The sequence below is a fragment of the Anarhichas minor genome, unplaced genomic scaffold, assembly GCF_050575085.1.
Source record: "Anarhichas minor isolate MPS153535 unplaced genomic scaffold, ASM5057508v1 ptg000073l, whole genome shotgun sequence".
NCBI lineage: Eukaryota > Metazoa > Chordata > Actinopteri > Perciformes > Anarhichadidae > Anarhichas > Anarhichas minor.
The window spans coordinates 8,062,576-8,083,294 of NW_027466519.1; the positions used below are offsets into that span (position 1 = coordinate 8,062,576).

Sequence of the window (20,719 nt, forward strand, 5' to 3'; positions counted from 1 at the left end):
CGGTGTTTACCGCGGTGCGGCTTTGTAGTTTACCAGTCGTACTGAAACATTTTGACAGAGCGCCGTGTACAACCAGTATGGATCAACCAATTAACCAATTGATCCATATATAAGGCGCTCCGGATTACAAGGCGCACTGTTGTTTTTTGAGAAAATTAAAGGCTTTTAAGTGCGCCTTATAGTGCGGAAAATACGGTATTCTCGTTGGCAGGACTAACAAGGATTTTAAATACTTGGCTGAGACCAACCAGCTGGAAATATAATGGTATCAGGTACACGGTCTGAAGTAGTCAAAGAATAAGCAACTAACTGAAAGTTAGGGCAAAAAATGATACCTCCATAGCAAGGTTATCCCAAAGGAAGGGGGCAGGCTAGGAAGAGGGCCTTTGGCCAGCTGACTTTGTTTCATTCTGGGGACAGACAGGAGCCCTGTATTCTGAGTGGAGAGTCCTGATTTGGGTATAAAGAGATCAGGTAGGTATTTATAAGTCACCAGAAGCACCGTAAAGTCTGGTCTGACATGGATTGGGAGCTAATGAAGACTTCTAGCACATAGCCTTACAATAAAACGTTACAATAATCCTGTCTGGATGATACAAAGGCGTGGATTAGGATCTCTGCATCAGCCATGAATGAAAAATATCAGATTTTAGCTATGCTGCGTAGGTGAAAGAAGGTGATCTTGGTGATATCTTTAACGTTCTGATCAAAAGAAAAAGTTCGACAAGAATCTTAGTGTTGTGTTCGATTCAACTCTGAGATATCACACAGTTGTCTGTTACTTGATCAAACTGTTGTCTATGTTGAGCAGGGCCAATGACCAGCATGTCAGTATTATCAGAGTTTAGGAACAAGAAATTACTAAACATCCAGTCTTTCACAGCAGACAAGCAAGCCTCAAATTCAATCATTTGGGACGGATCATCCGCGCTTATAGGCATATAGAGCTGAGTATCATCAGCATAGCAGTGGAAATTAATTTGATGACTGCGTATAACTTGGCCAAGAGGTGAAATATAAAGATAAGAGAAAAGCAGAGGGCCGAGAACAGAGCCTTGAGGTACTTTGTATTTGTTGATGTCGTATTACTCAGGGTAAGTAAGATTGTAACCACGCCAGAGCAAGGCCAGATACGCCAAATTGTTTACCCTATCGCTCAAGGTTTATACAATTATTAACAGTATCAAAACGAAGACTGAGGTCCAGCAAAAGAAGCACTGCGGTGGATTCCAGATCCATAGAAAGCAGAAGAGCATTCACGACTTCAGTAAGTGCAGTGTCTCAGCAGCAGCTGAGGTAGTTTAGAGATGTGCTAACATCAGAAGGACATGTCCAGCTCCTGTTGTGAGATCACAGCTTTTCTGTTTGTGCCTGCGTTGTTGAAGCTGCCAGTCCTAGTGTGTGTGTGTGCATCTTCCTATCGGCTGCATTAAGCAAATGACACCCACATGTATTTAGCAAAATGGTAAACCAAAATAAAGTGTAGAGCCACCATGGCCCTCCAGAATAGTATTAGTGCTCCTTTTCATGGATTAACAGATAATTTTTGGCTGATTTGCAGCGAGCACATTAACAAGACAACAGCCAAAAGTTTGGCTTTTCGTCAAGTTACGCACAGAATTAATGTTAGCTACAGTTGATGCCTCCGCCGACATCATTTTGACTGTCACTAACTATGAAATGCTCGCTAACATTAAATGGAATTTTTTCATTGAAAATGGAACTGTTGAAACCCTCTTCTACTCGTCTGTAGATAGAACTCATCTGGGATAGTTATTGGTGTTATTCTTTAAACAACCTCTACCTCAACATTTTTTTCCACCTCTTGGCTTCTTTGTTAAAATTCCCAAGAAATATTGCTTATGTCACTCAATTTCAGTGTTATGTATTTTGATTCAGTCATGTTTTTTTTTCTCAAATTATTGTAAATTGTCTTTATATCTCTTGCAGTGAATGAACAAAACAAAATATGATCATAAATCAAATTCAGTAGTGCTTTTGAAACACTGACATGAAGTTTGTAAACTTAAAACGTTAACATTTTTATCTGGATGTCTTTGGTGAATCAGTATTCATTCCCAGGGCGCCTGATATCGACATTATTAGGCGTTGCGTGAATTTGTGTGGGGAGAAGAAGAATAACATTTGTATACTTGAAGTGAGTATTCAGACTTGGGTGCTATTCTGCTGAGTGTGCAGAAAGCAAGCCGCAGCAACCCAAACCAGCATGTGTCTTTACTAGCCAATAGTAGATTCATTAAGCCAGCCTATAAATTGATCCCAGAGGGATCAATTTATCCTGCCACATTACATTCCTGTAATTCTGACTTTACCACATAGGTTTCGCGATTACAAAATTGCAGATGAGTCAACATTTTCCTCTTGTTTGAAGGAAAGATTCTAATTTGAACAAATTCCATAGAAACATCATCAGTGGGAATCTATCTGCTTCCCCCACCAAAATACCCAACAGGCACAATCACAGTCCGTCTGTCCTCTAATGCAGCGGTTCCTACTCTAATGCTCGTGGTACTTAACACCACAAAATGACTTTGTACAAGTCAGAAGCATTCCAAGCTGAGCATGATGAACATAGACTCCCCTGCCTGGTCCAAACTGGTCACGTCAAGCTGCTTGAATGGCCCCAGTGGGTTTCCAGTGAGAGGGAACAGAGTGACTCAGAGGTTCCACCGCCACATAATGCACGTGATAACTCTGATTTAATTTACCAATCCAACTCAGTCCTGCCAGAAGCTGAGCAGAACTCTGGCTGGACTGATGATAGCATTATATGGGCAGACCTGTTAACACATTCACACAGAACATTTAGACAGAGTCCCTACAGTTGAAGGGATTGGTTTCCGATGGAAATAATGATTTTTTTATTCTTTTCATTCTCTGCCTCGCTGGCTCCATCTAGTGGATCTGATTCATGTAGTTACCAACCTCGCTAAGCAGGCAATGACACAGAGGGCACAGGTTTACTGTGTGTCATTTAGTTTTGGGGTCATTTCAAATGGTTTTGGGAGTTTGCACCACTCACTAATCCGATATTATGTAGCCGGGTCTCGTCAAATACCGACACTTGGTCAGTGTCCCAGCGCTTCAAACTATGATGCTCTAGGTACCTTTCCAGGGGTCAGTTTTGGACCAGGCTGAAACCTCCGGTTCTGCCGAGTGAAGCCAATGCTAAAGTGTCCTAAACCTGCATTCTCTCTAATGTCCAGCAGGGGGCGACTCCTCTGGTTGGAAAAAAAAGGTCTGACTGTCTGGTAGTCTATGAGAAAATGACTCTACTTCTCACTTGATTTATTACCTCAGTAAACATTGTAAACATGAGTTTATGGTCTCAATCTCTAGTTTCAAGTCTTCTTCAATACAGCAGGATGTTCATTTAGTAAATTATGGTCCATTTAGAGTCACATAGACCATAAAGCAGGGTATGCTTTAGGGCGGGCTTAGTGTGATTGACAGGTCGCTGCTGCTACCAGAGCTGTACACTGCATCTCTACGTCACTCCTCCACAATCCAAATATGGTCACTTCCGTTCATTGGTTGCAAAAAAGCCAAGATGGCGACGGCCAATTAGCCAAACTTGAGGCTTCAAAATGTCAATCCACAAACCAATGGGTGACGTCACGACGACTACGTCCCAGTCTATGCTTTGGACGCGTTAGGGACGGCGTGTCAGTTTTTGCTCGCTACAAGCATAGTGTTTCTTCAAAATAAACTGCTGTGTTTACAGGAAACAGTTTCTGCTTGTTACATGCATATAGTCTCTTTTTAAAATAACTTCCAACGTAGGTTTGCTTAGTTTTTAGGTTTACTTACACAACAATAGTACTTGGTTAAGGTTAGAGAAAGATTGTGGTTTAGGTTCAAATAAGCACGTTTGTTACAGTAAAGGAATACTTTATAAATATATCTGTGTATATGCCTCTAACAATTATACACTCAACATTAAAAAGAAACCTTGTCAACATCTAGAGATGTATCTATAAGTCTGTTTAATCAACACTAGTGCTGGGCGGTATGACCAAAAATGTGTATCACGGTATTTTTCTAAGATTCTGGCGGTTTCACGGTATATCACGGTATTTGTTTTTTTCCTTGACTGTGTTTTTATATATGTTTATGCTTACTCTACTGTCAGAAGTACATAGAATATAAAAACATTTTAATGTCATCATGTATAAAGGCTGTGCTCGTTTGTTCCTATAATGTTGGGATAGCAGTTTGGCTGAAGTATTGTCGCCTCGGTAAGACGTACCTTGAATCCAGTGTTTTAATCATTGCTCTGAACCCGTCTTTCTCGACTGTCTGTAGCGGGACCATGTCTTTGCATAGCTGGATTGTTATTGCGTTCCGTATTGAACCGGTATACCGCCCAGCACTAATCAGCAGCATAACAATGACCCCTCATCTCTGATGATAATAGTAATGACATTATTCTGTGTTTCAGGTCTGTCCGAGGTATCTGCCTCTTTGCGGTATAACCGACGGCCTACCTGCCCCGACGCCTCTGTGGGGGTTCATATCCCCACCCCCCCTCCCTCTCACCACAGGAAGAGCCACAGTCTGGGAAACAAGTGAGTGTGACAGGTCTTACCCCGAAGGTATATTCAGGATTCCTACAACATTTAACGTCTCTCTAAACCCATGTTAAAGCCTAACCTGCACACTCATACACGCACAAGTTTAAAAGTGTTGAATAAGCTGTGGAACCTCTCGGGGCTAAACTTCCTCATCAACTCCCAATGCGTTTAGTTGTAAAAAAAAAAAAAAAAAGCTCTTTCTGTGTTGAAATTTCATTTATAAATGAAAAAGAATGAGTTACTGCACAGAATAATACCTGAGGCTGTGTAAAACAACGTTTCTACATTTGATATGCACTTTACCACCAGGAGCAGACAGACTCAGATGAGGTAGCATCACAGTGTAGCGCCACAGTGTAGCAGAATAGTGATTGATTGTCACGCTGTAACAGGAAACCGCAACGTGTTTGTAGAATAATACAAATAACATTTGTAGAGGAACTTCAGACTATAAACTCACTGACTTCTTTTAAATTATCTTTCAAGACTGAATGTTACCGTTAGGCTTTTTTGTAATTATTGTATATGTCACTTATTTTATCTGCTCTTATGTGTGCTTTCATCCATTATTATATCTTCACTTTTAGCTGTTTTATTTGTATTTGATTGCTCTTCTGCTTTCTTTTATTTGTGCTTGTTTGTGAAGCACTTTGTAACGGTAGTTTTGAAAGGTGCTTTATATATAAAATAATCAGAATAATTATAAAAATAATAATAATAATAATTATCATCATTATTATTATTATTATTAGTAGTAGTAGTACTGTTGTTGTTGTTGTTGTTATTACTACTACTAATTGTATTATAAATAATAACAGTAATAATAATATAACAATAATAAAGATATCAATAATAATAATAATACAGCAGTAATATGTAGCCATTCAAGCAACAGAAAGCAACAAAACACAGCTAAACAATACTGATTATATTTATTGATACATGCAGAGCAGCAGTAAGTTGGTAAAAGGGTAATCATGTTCCATTCACCAAACGCATAAGCCAGGCAGCACACTATGGTGAGATACAACTATATTAATGGCTCACATGATATGAAAATGTTTTCCCCGTTGTGTCCGCAGCATGATGTGTCAGTACGGCATGTCAGAGAGCCGGAGCACCACGTTTCCCGTAGAGAAAGCACGACACCTGCTGGACGACAGCTTCTTAGAGTCTCAGAGTCCAGTGAGAAATGACCCGCACAGTACGTCTGTGTCCAACGGCCTGTCTCTAGGTATGTATCCATGGTACGGTTCATTATTTTCAACATTATAACATGCAATGACATTCGCTTCATGACAGATACAATGACGCTGTGTCCATGCTGTAGAAGTGTAACACTGTAATTTATAACCTATGTCACAGTGAGCCAGGACGTGCAGGGCTGCCCGCTAAGAAAGTCAGGTGACTTAATATAAAGAGCAACAAAGTTCACGTAGGGAGGGGGTCTGGGTGGATGGTGGGGTCAAACAGACACAGGACTTGTTGTTGACTTATTTTACCTTATTTAACTTATTTATTGAACTAACGCCGCGTGGGTAAGTTACGTAGCAATCATACTTATTTTATATAACAAACCTAAAACCACGATCTTTTCCTAAACCTGACCAAGTAGTCTTGTCTCCTAAACACTGCAGGAGTTTACACAGGCACACTGATCGCTCGTGCTGCTGGACATTTTTTGAAGTACGCACGAAAAATGAGAATTAACTTTTCATAAGCTATCATACGATCGGTCTTTATTTTTACTCTTTGTGTAATCTGAATGAAGTGCCTGCTTCATTTTTGATCAAGCACCTTAAGCAGCACTGAGGTGTACATCGTCTCATGCCGGGCACCGCGGTTTGCAGAGAAGCGCCGTCCACTTTCTGCCTCCGCCCATGTTAAATATATATATATATTAATTAGTGCTGGGCAACGATTACAATTTGTAATCGCGATTAATCGCATGGACTTTTTGCGATTAATCGCGATAAAGTTCAATAATGAAAAGTAGTGTATTGTGCACTTTTATTTTAAAAGCACTGCTATATGAACAAAAGGTCAATAACATTTGGTTTGCAAACACTTTAAACACATCAGGTTCTTGTTAACAGCAGCATTCTCTTTACACAGCAGCAGTTCTATCTCTTCACTATCTGTGCTCAGTGTGTGACTGTATGTGAAACGTTCCACTGCTGTGCAACATGAATAAAATGTTTCAGCACGTTTCAGCTAAATGTGTGTCTTCATGACAGTCAGAGCATGTGAATGCAGCTCTACTGTTCATCAATATAATGCTGTAACTCCGAGGTGATGATGGTTACCCAGCGATGTCCAGTAGTCTCCAGTGAGAGCAACAGCTGGTGCACGTTGTAACACCGTCGCTTTTGTAGTTGTCTCCTTTTCATACAACTCGTGTATTCTTCTTGTGACGGTGCGTCTTGAGGCTCATACGTGCCGTCATTTTCCCATTATCTTATTTTCTCATTGCACAGCTACTGTCTTCCTCAGTTGCTCTGCTTCCAGTGCAGCTTGTTTTAAGTAGAGCTTTTATCCAATCAGATCTCACCTCTGTGTCTCTAGGTAAGAGAGGCCCGAGGCCTGCACACTCACAAGTGCATCCATGTGCAGTTTAAGTGAATGGGGACGATATTGTTGATTGTCATAGTCTTCAACCAATCAGATCTTTAGTTTGACATGTTGGGCGTATTCTTTGACGTGCCAGAGCCTGCTAGCTGGCCTACAAGTACATCAGCATTACGTGCAGCTCAGTTTTAAGGTGCAGTGTGCGCTGTGAGGTGCAGTGTGTGCTGTGATTGGTCAGTGGGCGAGCACGTGACTGTTGGAAAACGAAATTTAAGCAGAGGCTTAGTCGGAGTAGTAAGATTTCAAATTGAAAGATATGGAAGAAATTATGACATTTTTAGCATTTTGCTTGGTGTAGATTATTTATTTTATCTAGCTTTGTTTTTTAACACTCAATGGCTGAAGGAGGAGGAATGGATTAGTGAGTTGGGATTAAACTCTTTGTCAACAAAGAAAGGAGGATGGACTTTGTCTTTAAGTGAACAGCATTTGGTAAGTCAACTGCGTTTGTTTTTTTACATCTAATATCTGAATGGCCCTCGAGTGTGTAGCAGAATGCGTGTTGCTGCTGGTCTGCTGGATGGATTTGTTGCTTTGTTGTCATATGAATATATGTGACTGGTTCTTGTGAGTTTGTTGTTGTCATTGTGTTAATTATATAGATTTGGACTATATGCATTGTCCGTTAATTACGAAGCATACCGTCATGCACGGAGTTATTGTTTGTAAAGCTAGTTTAGCGTAGCCTCCCAGAAGTGCGGGGCCTCAGCTGTTTTATGTCATTGTTCTGGGTTCAGAGGTCACAGCCCGTTGTCTCCTACGTGAGCGCAGTCCACCGAAAATATTATATTTCCCACAATTTAAGCTTCTGAATTTTCCAAATGCACTAGTATTATTCAAACGTATTGTTCGGTTCATAAGCCTTGTACCAAACGGTTTAATACGAATACGTGTAGTATTAAACCCCTAGAAACAAATAACCGTAGCTGTGGCGCCATCATGAGGTTATTAGGAGGTGTTTTAGCTGCAGGACAGCAGTGAAGGCCCAGGTATAAAATGCACGGCCCACCACTGATCTATATGTATATACAGTATATATGTATATAAATGCCTGATTAGCTTTCCTCATAAACTCTTGTGTTTTGCCTGACAGGCAGCAGTGAAAGCTCTTTTGGGGAGGAGCTGTCACCTGGAATGGAGAGGTGAGAGCCAATCATTACATATTTAAATTACTTTAAAATGTCAAGTAAAGTGTGCCTAGCATTTAAGTGGTTTATTTAAGTATTTAGATATCAAGCTAAGGACAAAAACGATTGCCTCCCACCTGCTTTCATCCCATTTAAACAACGTCACCACCTCAAAGTCATCGCAAACCAACAGACAGGTTCTGTTGGAGAATGAGGCTGACAAGATTCTTTTTATTTATTTTTTTACGTTATTTTAGACAGTTATCCCATGAAAAGACTAAACCAAAAATGTCTTAGTGCAACATTTTTAAAAGACTCTGCATATTCATTATGCATATAATATCAATGTATTTGAATGTTGCTAACACCCTATGTCATGTTAATCATACTGTATATCTATGTTTGTCCCAGCAAGAACATAGAATAAATATTTCAAATGTATCCATGAGAGGCAGATTATAAACAGGCTGTGATTGGACAATATGACCATGTATGTATCTCAGTACTGTGAATGGTTTAAATTTGCTTTAGTTTACACTCTGGGTTCTTCTGGTGACGTGAGATACATTGAACAGTTCTTTTTATCAAACAGTAAAATCCATGAGCCTGAGACTGACTGTGACAATGTGTGACAAACAGGGGCCGCATGTACGCAACACTGGGCCCCAACTGGAGGGTCCCGCTTCGCAACTCCCCCCGGAGCCGCAGCTATGTTTACAGGTACAGTGGAAGTAGGAGAGTAAGAGGGCGATATCCCTTTAAATAAGAATGAGCTCTTCTTTATGGGGTAACAGAAGCTAGACTCTTACTGTGGTTTATCTCACCTCATCCCTTCACTGCATGCTGGTCATTTTTATTTTAGCTTTCAGCAAATTAATCTGACTGTGGGTTGTACTTCCTAGCTCCAAGTACAGTGGCTGATTTTCTTTATACAGCTGTCTATAGGGATGCTGATTTATTTTACTGTTAGAAAAATGATGAATACCAAAGGATCAATACCCAGTCATCAACACATTTCTCAAAACCTGGATGATTCTTTTTCTTTCTTTTATTTTATTTTTATCTCTTTCACACACACACACACACACACACACATACACACACACACACACACACACACACACACACACACACACATACACACACAAAGTCTATAATCTGTGTTGCATTTAAGTAATAGCAACTACCCCAACAATTGACATGTCTACAGAGGAGTCTTGTGACGAAGTCGACCCACGTCGCAGAATAGCTGGTCCACTTTAAAGGTCAGCCCACCTTAAGTTAGCCCGGTTCGCTTTGGTCAGCAGGTGGCTAGCAAGACACAGGAACTTGACTTGGTTCTTGAGGAGTTGTAGCATTTATTCACCAACAAATAAACCGTACACACACTGCACTGCTATGTTCTTACACACCTTCACACACACATGGTCGCTCTCATTCTGTCTCAACCGGCCACAACTCACCAACATTAGGCCGGCCTTGCAATACACTGGCGGTAAATGATAATGATAAATAAGTTTTAAACGGACCGTTTATCGTGAAACCAGTAACCGTTACATCCCTACTGAGCTGACCCTGTAGTTACAATCACAGTCTGAAACGGGGTTTTCAATGTCATCCTGTAGAACAGGATACTTTCAGAATAAAAACTTTAAAGTCACTGTCATTGTCATACACTGTTGTGTGATCACACTATTTTCATTCCGCTTTGTTCACATTGCATTTATTCTACAATAGTCATACTCAGAGTCTATAGCATAGACTGTTAATACAGAAGGACGACGCGTCTCTGATTCCTCCTGTAGAAAAATGAAGCCAAAATATCGCGGATACGGGAGCTGCCATCTTGCACATTCGGAGCCAGAGGCTGCGCAGTAGTGATCGGTTAGTGGAGCCGTGGTGTCGAGGCCGCGCCCGACCCAGTCGCGAGCACGGCCGCTAGCTTGTTAGCGTGAGAGCTACCTAGCTGCTCCATTAGCACCACACGAGCTGGTTGGCTACAACTAACCATAATATCTCTATAAAGTGACAGTATGAACCAATGACTTTAGATAAAGGGGTAGAAAGCAGACAATCAAGGTTATGGAACGTTAAAGTTACATCTCCTAATCTTCATACATTTCCAGAAACATCTTTAAAATAAATTGGCGCATACTTTGATTTTTTTTAGTTTGGCCCATGTCCCATCCGCTAACGTAGCAATTCATGACCTATACTGCAACCTGCCAAAAGGGGGCGATGGAGATGTTTTGGCTTCACTCTACAGGGAGCTGTGATGTCATCCAACTTTATATACAGTACATTCTATGGCCTGGACTATCATGAAGTCAAATATGGCATCATCATAGGGACAGAAGTAACAGAGGGTTACATTTCCAAGCATATGGCCACACCCACACATCCTGCATTGAATTCTGGTCTATTGAGGCTGATAGAGAGTAGTAGAGAAGTGAGTCTCGTCACTGTCACAGAGCATCATATTGTGTCAAACACTGAACTCTTAATACTGGTCACAAATCTGCTTCAGTTTCTTACTTACCCCCCCCCCCCCCCCCCCCCCTTGCATCTTTTCTCCCCTTTCCATCGCCCTCAGCTCCTCTGCTGGCAACTCCTGCTATGGATGCAGTGAGGCCAGCAGCGTGACCGTTGAAGGACCCCTGCGAAGGAAAACGCTGCTGAAGGAGGGACGGAAGCCCAAGGTGCGCTGATCTGTGATACCACTCTGGTTTAAGCCGCTCTGTTTTCTTCTAAACACCGACCACGTCAGAAAAGTTGGAAAGGAATCATCTGACGAGAGTTTTCAGCGTGACCATTTCTTTTTCTGCGTTGCAGTTGTCATCGTGGACCAGGTTTTGGATCGTTCTGTCCGGATCAACGCTGACGTTCTACGGGGCGAAAGCACTGAGGGCCTCAGAGAGGAAACACGTAAGTAACAACCTGCTGTATTCACACATGGGCTCAATCGCAAATTACACAGACCTTTGTCCTAGGGAGCTGTCTGTTTAATGTCTGCCCCAACTGATTCGTTCTCACTCACAGCTCCTCCAGGGGATTTCTATATCAGCGCAGTACATGTGTGAGATGGACTACAGTGTGATAAACAGCTGTACAGCTGTGTTTTTACATCCTTTGTACTGTCAATCTGAATGCTAACATAAAAATGAGAAAGCAGTTTAGTAATGTATAATAACATGCACATCCATGCTGTGACTCTGAACTACGTTAATCATGTGTTTGCCACAGTACAAGTCCAGCCCCTGTAAGAAGGTGTGTGTGACTGGATGGATGGTGGTGCTGCCAGATGACTCAGCCAGACCCAACATCTTCCAGCTCAACGACCCAGACAAAGGTCCGCTCCGCTCCACCGACAGAGCTGCTGCTGTTTTACTTTGTCCGTTAAGTTCAGATATTCACACGCAGCTATTTGTGTCACTTCACAGGCAATGTTTACAAGTTCCAGACCGGATCCAGGTTTTCAGCCATCATCTGGCACAAAAACCTGGAGGAGGCTTGCAGGAGCAGTAGACCTCAGGTATGTTCAGCACACTGATGAAACAACTGTTTTTGCTGAAGAGACGGATGAATTGTAATTTAAATATACAGTATAAGATATGTGGTCTGCAAAGTTCTTACCATAAATACTTGAACAATCCACAGAGACCTCTCACCGCTGTGTACAATTACAAAGAGATGATTTTGATTTGTATTTAAATGCATGAACACAATACTTAGACAAAAATACCTCCACAATTCAACTGACTGAGTTTAAAAGTTGAATTATTACCTGAATTTACTTTTTTGCAAATTATTGATCATTTCAGGCAATGAGAAGGGGTTGATATCGGCACCATGTGATGACCTATGATGGCACACTGTTCTGTATGATGTCCATTTGTATGCAGACGCGCTTGACGCATTATGTCCGTCTTGTCTGTTTGTCCATTCTCATGAACACGATAACTCCGGAACACCTTGAGCGGATTTCTTCAAATTTGGCACAAACGTCCACTTGGACAGCATTAAATCTGATTCAGGTCAAAGGTCACTGTGACTTAACAAAACACATTTAGCTCAAGAATGGATATGCTAGTACTGACAACTTCACAGAAATGCCTTCCAGGGTAAAATGATGAAGTTCCCACCGTTACAGAGGTACAAACATAGAGTAGCCTCTAAAGAAGACCTACGAGTGGCTTGGTGTACTTGGTGTATTTATTCTCCCAGCAGCTTATTGTTGTGCTAAATATGTACCATTCTTTCAACAGATACCAGCAAACCTCATGTCATTTGAATGAGAGCAGACCTCACCCAGCGGGACATTGTTGTGCCAAACCCATTTCTTTGTGAAGTATAGACTAAATAATGGAACACGGTGGAATTTGATGGTATCGACTGAAGTGGGAGAGTCAAGAAGCATCTGACAGTGTAGAAGAAGCTCTTTTATACTGGATGTGTGACCGCCAACACACCTGCTTCCTTCTTCCCCAGGACTAAATGTGATGTCATCTGTGGAACAATCCAGCCAATGGAAGACTTTGGTGAGGTTGTTTCTTGTTACTTTCTCGAAGCTTCATCGTTCGCTGTCATTTGTTAAGCTGCTAAAAAAAATGTGAGCAAGCACTTTGGTTTTTTTGGCCCATGTTGGGTTGCTGTTTGGGTGAAACGATCAGTGCACAAATGTGGACAACAGTGTTAGCTGACTGATGCTGATCTTCGGTTTGCAGACCAGTGTTATACGGCCTTCAAATGGTTTTTAACCCAGGAAGGTGAATAAGACGCCCCCTGTTGTTCCAGTGGTTGCATTTGTGAAAGTGCTATAGCTCTTTCAACATCCTACAGGAGTAAGAGTACGCAACGACGTCGAGGCACGTCCAAACTTCTGAACTTGTCGTGAGCATGAAAGACGTGACCCTGTTTGAAGGTCTCATTATTACCATTTAAGAGCAGCTCTGCAGCAACAAAGGACAGAAGGGGAGTCTTCATCAGCCCTGTGACACACAGCTGGACTGAATCTGTTCCAAAATAACTATTATTATTATGGAACCATGAATTGTTGGTCAAATGAAGAAGCGACCCTGGATCAGTTCCCTTCAGCAGGTGTTTGCTGATGTACATAACAAGGTTTACAAAAAGCAAAATTCCTATTTTCTACAGAACAAATCAACAGCATGGAAATGAACAACGGACACAATCAGCAGAACAGAGCCAGTTACTGTCCACACCAGTATGCCAAAGGCTGCTGGTGGAGTGAAGTTAAAGCAATTTACAATGAAGTACCAAGCTTTCAACAATCACGTGTGTCTGTAAATACTGTATTTATTTGTAAAAGAGTTTATTTTTTTGACAGTTGGCCATCAAAGGGAAATGGTACAATCATTATCTTTGTTCACCACCTGCTGCAAGAAGCTGCTCCTCAGAGACTGATGGTGGGAAGCCACCCTAAAACTAGCTTGACTCCTAACTGAAGGACATTGGAATAAGGAAAGATTCCATCAGCATTGGTACCTTTAAATAACCTGCTTCAAAAGCAAAATGTTTATTTGAATTTAAAGGATAATTCTGCTTTATTACAACTTGAATTGGACAAGGCTTGGCAATCATTCTTAGCATTAATAATAATATTGTTCTCCAGGGTAATTACTGAGATCTGGGAACACAGGTTAAAACATCTCTGCCTTGTTCATCAGTGAGGTTAAGATGAAGCATAAGAACAACAGGTTAGAGATAGAAAGAAGGGTTAAGATAGAAATGAACTCGTTTGCACAATGTGTTGTCCAACCAGAAGTGAGAGCCAATCACAAGACGCATCTACAGCTGTTCTACCATCTGACAAGCTCTTCTACCAGCACCTTTATGCTCCTATGGAAGTTCTTGACAGAAGCTTGAAGAAAGTCTTAGGGCAAACCAGGACAGAGCCTGAAGCAGACAGAACGCCCTGGTGGGATTACATATCCCATCTGGCCCATGTAGACTACTGCCTCCTGTCCAGGCTGAACCCAAGTCTGAAGGGTCGAGATACACGAGCAGTCAGATGATCAGAAAGGTTAAAAAAAAACCTCCAGGTTAGACGAACCTATCAGGAAGAGGACATGTAGGTGGACGGTAAAAGTACTACCCAAGAACCCAGACCCACTTCCTGCTGAAGCTTTTGCGATAGACCGTATGTTGAAGTCACCCGTTGTTTTGTGGACTACTGTTTTGAAGCCTTGACTCTCGAATTTCATGCGTCGCCATCTTGATTTTTGGCCGTTACCATCTCTTTTTTTCTGGCAACCAGAAGTATCACGAGAGGGTGGAGCTAAGAACAACTGAACGCAGAAAGAGACATTTGTTAGGCGACCAAAACGGTTACAATGAACTGTCCCAAACTGAAAACACACTGTGAAACGGATGAAGTCGTAAGACGAAAACACGGACAACGCCCAGTTAACAATGGGCCATCACAGTTAGCCCAGTTAACAATGGGCCATCACAGTTAGCCCAGTTAACAATGGGTCATCACAGTTAGCCCAGTTAACAATGGGTCATCACAGTTAGCCCAGTTAACAATGGGTCATCACAGTTAGCCCAGTTAACAATGGGTCATCACAGTTAGCCCAGTTAACAATGGGTCATCACAGTTAGCCTCTGATTACTGGATGTTCCAAACCACAGCCATGATAAAGATCCAAGTTGTATTAAATATGAATTATCCTTCAAGAGTAGAACTCAAAAAACGTAAGTGAAATTATACATTTACTAATAGATGCCATATTTCTGATGTTTCCCTGTTGTATCATAGTAACTGTCATTTGTATTATTACAACAAGAACTATTGAAAAACAGTAACGAAAGAATATAATTGTCGAGTGTAATCATGTTAAGTCTCTTGAGTTGAATGTTCTCTGTGTTGCTTTTCAGAACTTTCATTAATTGTCCTCGACTAAAACAATGTGGACAATTTTAATAAGCAGGATTTTGTTCTCCAGTGTTATTGTCCGTCTGCAGATGAATGCAGCCATGAAGGTTTTAGAAGATAATTAGTGGTGCCGATGCCTGTAAAGCCCATTTAATACAAATCATAGGCTCATCGACTGTACTGTTCCAGGCGTTCAGTGGATTCCATTCATGTCTTTGTGGTCGGAAAATCAATTAGCAGACTCGAGGATGATTATTGCAGCATATAGGTATTGAAGTATACACTACATATGAAATGGATGAAAGAACTCAAGCAAGTTTCAAGGGTTTGCTAATTGGTTTTCAATATCAATATGAAGCCACTAACACACTGCTATTCATTCTTTTTATTGTACATTAACACTAATGTCCTCTACCCACTAGGGAATAACAGCTGTTCCTCATAGATAGATAACACAATGTCCACTCTTCCACTCATCACCTGTGAATGACTGAGCCTGTGCTCTGGTTTATTGTACTATATTATTGTTGCACTTCAGCTGAACTGCATTGATCGACATTGTTGCGTCCTATTTGGATGAGTGGAGACATGCTTGTGTACAGTATATTTAACGTTATTTGATGGGTAAAGACAGTAAATAAGTGGAATGTAATAAACAGCTGAACATGCTTTTGTTTAATGTCTTACCAGAGTCGGATCCTAATATCTGTGCATTAAGATACACAGTATATGCAGTCAGAAGGTGTTAACAGGGATTGTTGTTGTCGTGCTGCTTTGAACTGAAACATCAGACTTCCAGCTTTCATTTTGGGATGTTTACATCTAAGGGTGTAGGAGAGACGGAAAAACAAGACGTGAACATTCTGATGACATTTGGTTATCATGCTTTCCATACTAAGTTTGATCGTACAATGATGACGTGTTGAGGAAGGGGCGCTGACATACAGACAGACCTGCTGCTAAAAACATGGACAGAAACACAGTACTACAATACACATACAATAGGTGTATATTTATATATATATATACACATATAAATATAGCAATGACCAACAACATTGTCTAGTCAAGTGTTGTGTAGATTGTTAACAAATACAAATAGTGCAAAGTCAAATAAATATTGAATGGGTAGTGAAATATTACATTATTATTAATTATGAATTACTTTTTGAAGTGGTCTGTTATGTACAGTACATGGTATGCAGTGTGTACAGTGTGCAGGATTTATATTTGACGATGATGGATAGTAAGTATATGTTCAAGTCAATTTTATTTACAGCGCCAAGTTATAACAGAAATGATCTCAGGGCACTTTTCATATAACTACACTTTCTGATATTATTTACCCAACATGAGCGAGCACCGGGCAGTAGCAAGGGACACGTCCTGTTACGGGCAGACAGCTGGAGCAGAACCTGGCTCTGCATGAGCAGCCAGAGAACTAGAATGAATCATTATTATTATTGACATGAACAATATTATTAACATGAACAATATTAATATTGTAATATTGGAACACAGTCTCTTTGTCAGGAGGAAGGAGAACAGTAGCACAATGCAAGATATGTAACTTAATAGCAATTGTTTGTGGTAATAATGTTATTAAATATAAAAAATAGTAATAATAAATGTAGCAGAGAGTGGGACAAGAATGTGTACAGATGGATGGGAGGCGTCCCAGCAGTGAAGGCCAATAGCAGCATCACTACGGGACGGTTCAGGGCTCACCTGAGCCAGCCCTCACTGTTAGCTTGTTAAAGAGGAGGAGCCTATTCCTAATGAGTGGTGTCTGCCCCCAGGACTGAAACTGGGAGCTGGTTCCACAGGAAGGACCTTGATAGCTGAAGGCTCAGTTCTCCTCTATGAACCACAAGTAACCCTGCAGTAGGAGCGCGGTGCTGTAGTGCTTATCTACAGTGGGTACGGAAAGTATTCAGACCCCTTTCAATTTTTCACTCTTTGTTTCATTGCAGCCATTTGCTAAAATCAAAAAAGTTCATTTTATTTCTCATTAATGTACACTCAGCACCCCATCTTGACAGAAAAAAACAGAAATGTAGAAATCTTTGCAAATTTATTAAAAAAGAAAAACTGAAATATCACATGGTCATAAGTATTCAGACCCTTTGCTGTGACACTCATATTTAACTCACATGCTGTCCATTTCTTCTGATCCTCCTTGAGATGGTTCTACTCCTTCATTGGAGTCCAGCTGTGTTTAATTAAACTGATTGGACTTGATTAGGAAAGGCACACACCTGTCTATATAAGACCTTACAGCTCACAGTGCATGTCAGAGCAAATGAGAATCATGAGGTCGAAGGAACTGCCCAAGGAGCTCAGAGACAGAATTGTGGCAAGGCACAGATCTGGCCAAGGTTCCAAAAGAATTTCTGCAGCACTCAAGGTTCCTAAGAGCACAGTGGCCTCCATAATCCTTAAATGGAAGAAGTTTGGGACGACCAGAACTCTTCCTAGACCTGGCCGTCCAGCCAAACTGAGCAATCGTGGAAGAAGAGCCTTGGTGAGAGAGGTAAAGAAGAACCCAAAGATCACTGTGGCTGAGCTCCAGAGATGCAGTATGGAGATGGGAGAAAGTTCCACAAAGTCAACTATCACTGCAGCCCTCCACCAGTCGGGGCTTTATGGCAGAGTGGCCCGACGGAAGCCTCTCCTCAGTGCAAGACATATGAAAGCCCGCATAAAGTTTGCCAAAAAACACATGAAGGACTCCCAGACTATGAGAAATAAGATTCTCTGGTCTGATGAGACCAAGATTGAACTTTTTGGCGTTAATTCTAAGCGGTATGTGTGGAGAGAACCAGGCACTGCTCATCACCTGCCCAATACAATCCCAACAGTGAAACATGGTGGTGGCAGCATCATGCTATGGGGGTGTTTTTCAGCTGCAGGGACAGGACGACTGCTTGCAATTGAAGGAAAGATGAATGCGGCCAAGTACAGAGATATCCTGGAAGAAAACCTCTTCCAGAGTGCTCTGGACCTCAGACTGGGCCGACGGTTCACCTTCCAACGAGACAATGACCCTAAGCACACAGCTAAAATAACAAAGGAGTGGCTTCGGAACAACTCTGTGACCATTCTTGACTGGCCCAGCCAGAGCCCTGACCTAAACCCAATTGAGCATCTCTGGAGAGACCTGAAAATGGCTGTCCACCAACGTTCACCATCCAACCTGACGGAACTGGAGAGGATCTGCAAGGAAGAATGGCAGAGGATCCCCAAATCCAGGTGTGAAAAACTTGTTGCATCATTCCCAAGAAGACTCATGGCTGTACTAGCTCAAAAGGGTGCTTCTACTCAATACTGAGCAAAGGGTCTGAATACTTATGACCATGTGATATTTCAATTTTCCTTTTTTAATAAATTTGCAAAAATTTCTACATTTCAGTTTTTTTCTGTCAAGATTTCTGTCAAGGGTGCTGAGTGTACATTAATGAGAAATAAAATGAACTTTTTTGATTTTTGAATGGCTGCAATGAAACAAAGAGTGAAAAATTGAAAGGGGTCTGAATACTTTCCGTACCCACTGTATAATAAGGAGCTCTTTAAGATATGATGGTGCCTGTCTACTTAGGGCTTTGTACGGGAGGAAGAGGTGCTGGAGGCCAGGGTAATGCCATCTATAGGGACTATATCTTTAGATAGTGTTTGGGAGGTGGTAGGGGTACAACAGCATCAGTGTGGTCTGAGTTTAACATCAGAAAATGTCCTTAAGGCACTCTTGGAGTCTAGCAGACTGGTTGATTGACATAATTGGGTATCGTCTGCATAACGATGAAGGTTTGTGGAATGTTTTCTACTAATGCTGCCTAAAGGAAGCATGTATGAGGTGAAAAGCCTTGCGGGACTCTGACTGTATGCAGACTCATCACCGTCCCGGATGAGGCCGATGACCTTTGAGTCGTCTGCAAACTTCAGAAGTTTAACAGACGGGTCTCCTGAGGTGTAGTTGTTGGTAAACGGGGAGAAGAGCAGTGGGGGTGGCTGTTGCTCAGGAAGTAGAGCGGGTCGTCCTAACACAAGGTTAACGGTTTGAAATGCAGCTCCTCCTGTCCACATATCAAAGTGTCTCTGAGCAAGACACTGAATCCCACGTTGAGTGGGTGAATGAGAGGCAAATAAATGCAGTTCATTCACCATCTACCACTGCCCTCATGGTGGATGTGACTCCCCCAGGCCTTACCTGCTATCCCCGGCTGAGCTCGGCTAACACCCAACCCAGCTGATCTGGACTCTGGTGTTTAGTGACATTGATCTCATCGTCTGACTCTGGGGAACACCTCAAAAGTGTGTGATGCACATGTTTGGTTTTGGTTTTGTTCTTTTTACCCGACTTATTTTGCATGGATGACATTGTGTATGACATTGAACACCACAAAACAATCAAATTATGATTCAAATCACAATTCATAGTTTGTTCTTTAAATGAATTGTTCATGGATAAAATAACCGGACAGGAACGGTTGTTTTGGGTTCATGTAGCAAATACCTGAAGCATACCATGAAGCAGTCCTGCTCAGTGGTATGCAGCACTGTAACATAGTGTGATATTAATGATAAAGATATTAAAGGTAAAAGGGAGAGCTACACAGGTATAACTGGTATGGCAAAGTCTCAGAGAGTTGAGATATATATATATATATATATATATATATATATATATATATACCTTTACTTTATTAGGTTATTACCTCATATAGAGCGGATCGGGGCCAGATCATCCCTGGCCAATGCCAGAATATCTTCTTCAGAACTTGTGATTTTGCACCAACAACATTAGTATGAACATCATGGCAGAAAAAGATGACAAGTGCTATTCATTCCTCTTCCAAGCCATTGTTGTGGTTCAGTGTACTGCTGACCTGACTTCATAGTGTCTGACCTCTCACCTGCTGAAAGAATACTTCATCACCCGAAATGATCACTCTGTTTCCCTCTCACGCCTCCACGAAGAATCAAAAGAAGTGAATAAAGTCTCTGTATCAGAGTGAATGGGTTCTGCATTTAATAACAGCATTTACAAACTCTCACAACTGGTGCAACATAATCCAGCTCACTGCTCCCCGAACACAAGCATCTAAAGCGGGTTTACAAATGATCATGTTGTGCGGTGAAGTATTCCACGTTGCTTGTTTACGTGTGTTGGGTAATGCAAGATATCTGTGGAATTCATCACGCACACACGAATGTTAAATGAACAGAAAGAAGCCCATTCTCTAAATGCAACACTCTGCCATTTATTAACTTGGATTGTTATGAATTGGACTTGATGCCTAGTAGTTTCTGTGTTTTCATTAGATTACCCCCAGACAGGAAGTTCTTTTAGTAGATGATGTTTTTAGAGCCAATGCTGATGGATCTTTCAGCGATTAATCAAACCACCAGTGCTAAAGTTTAGTCTGCCTGTTATTCCAGTGAACTGTAGCGATAACATCAACCTTTATTAA

General features: G+C 41.4%; 1 protein-coding gene across 1 annotated transcript in view; it reads left to right on the forward strand.

Annotated features, from left to right (window-relative positions):
* The window catches only part of LOC142935463 (ras-specific guanine nucleotide-releasing factor RalGPS1), a 66,450-nt gene extending 50,518 nt beyond the window's left edge, over window positions 1-15,932 (forward strand). The window contains 9 exon segments of the mRNA XM_076079849.1: window positions 4,463-4,589; window positions 5,678-5,829; window positions 8,317-8,365; window positions 8,990-9,070; window positions 10,944-11,049; window positions 11,183-11,275; window positions 11,594-11,699; window positions 11,791-11,882; window positions 12,616-15,932. Of these exon segments, the coding sequence (XP_075935964.1) occupies window positions 4,463-4,589; window positions 5,678-5,829; window positions 8,317-8,365; window positions 8,990-9,070; window positions 10,944-11,049; window positions 11,183-11,275; window positions 11,594-11,699; window positions 11,791-11,882; window positions 12,616-12,645 (836 nt within the window). The 3' untranslated portion in view covers window positions 12,646-15,932.
* The last annotated feature ends 4,787 nt before the right edge of the window (window positions 15,933-20,719 follow it).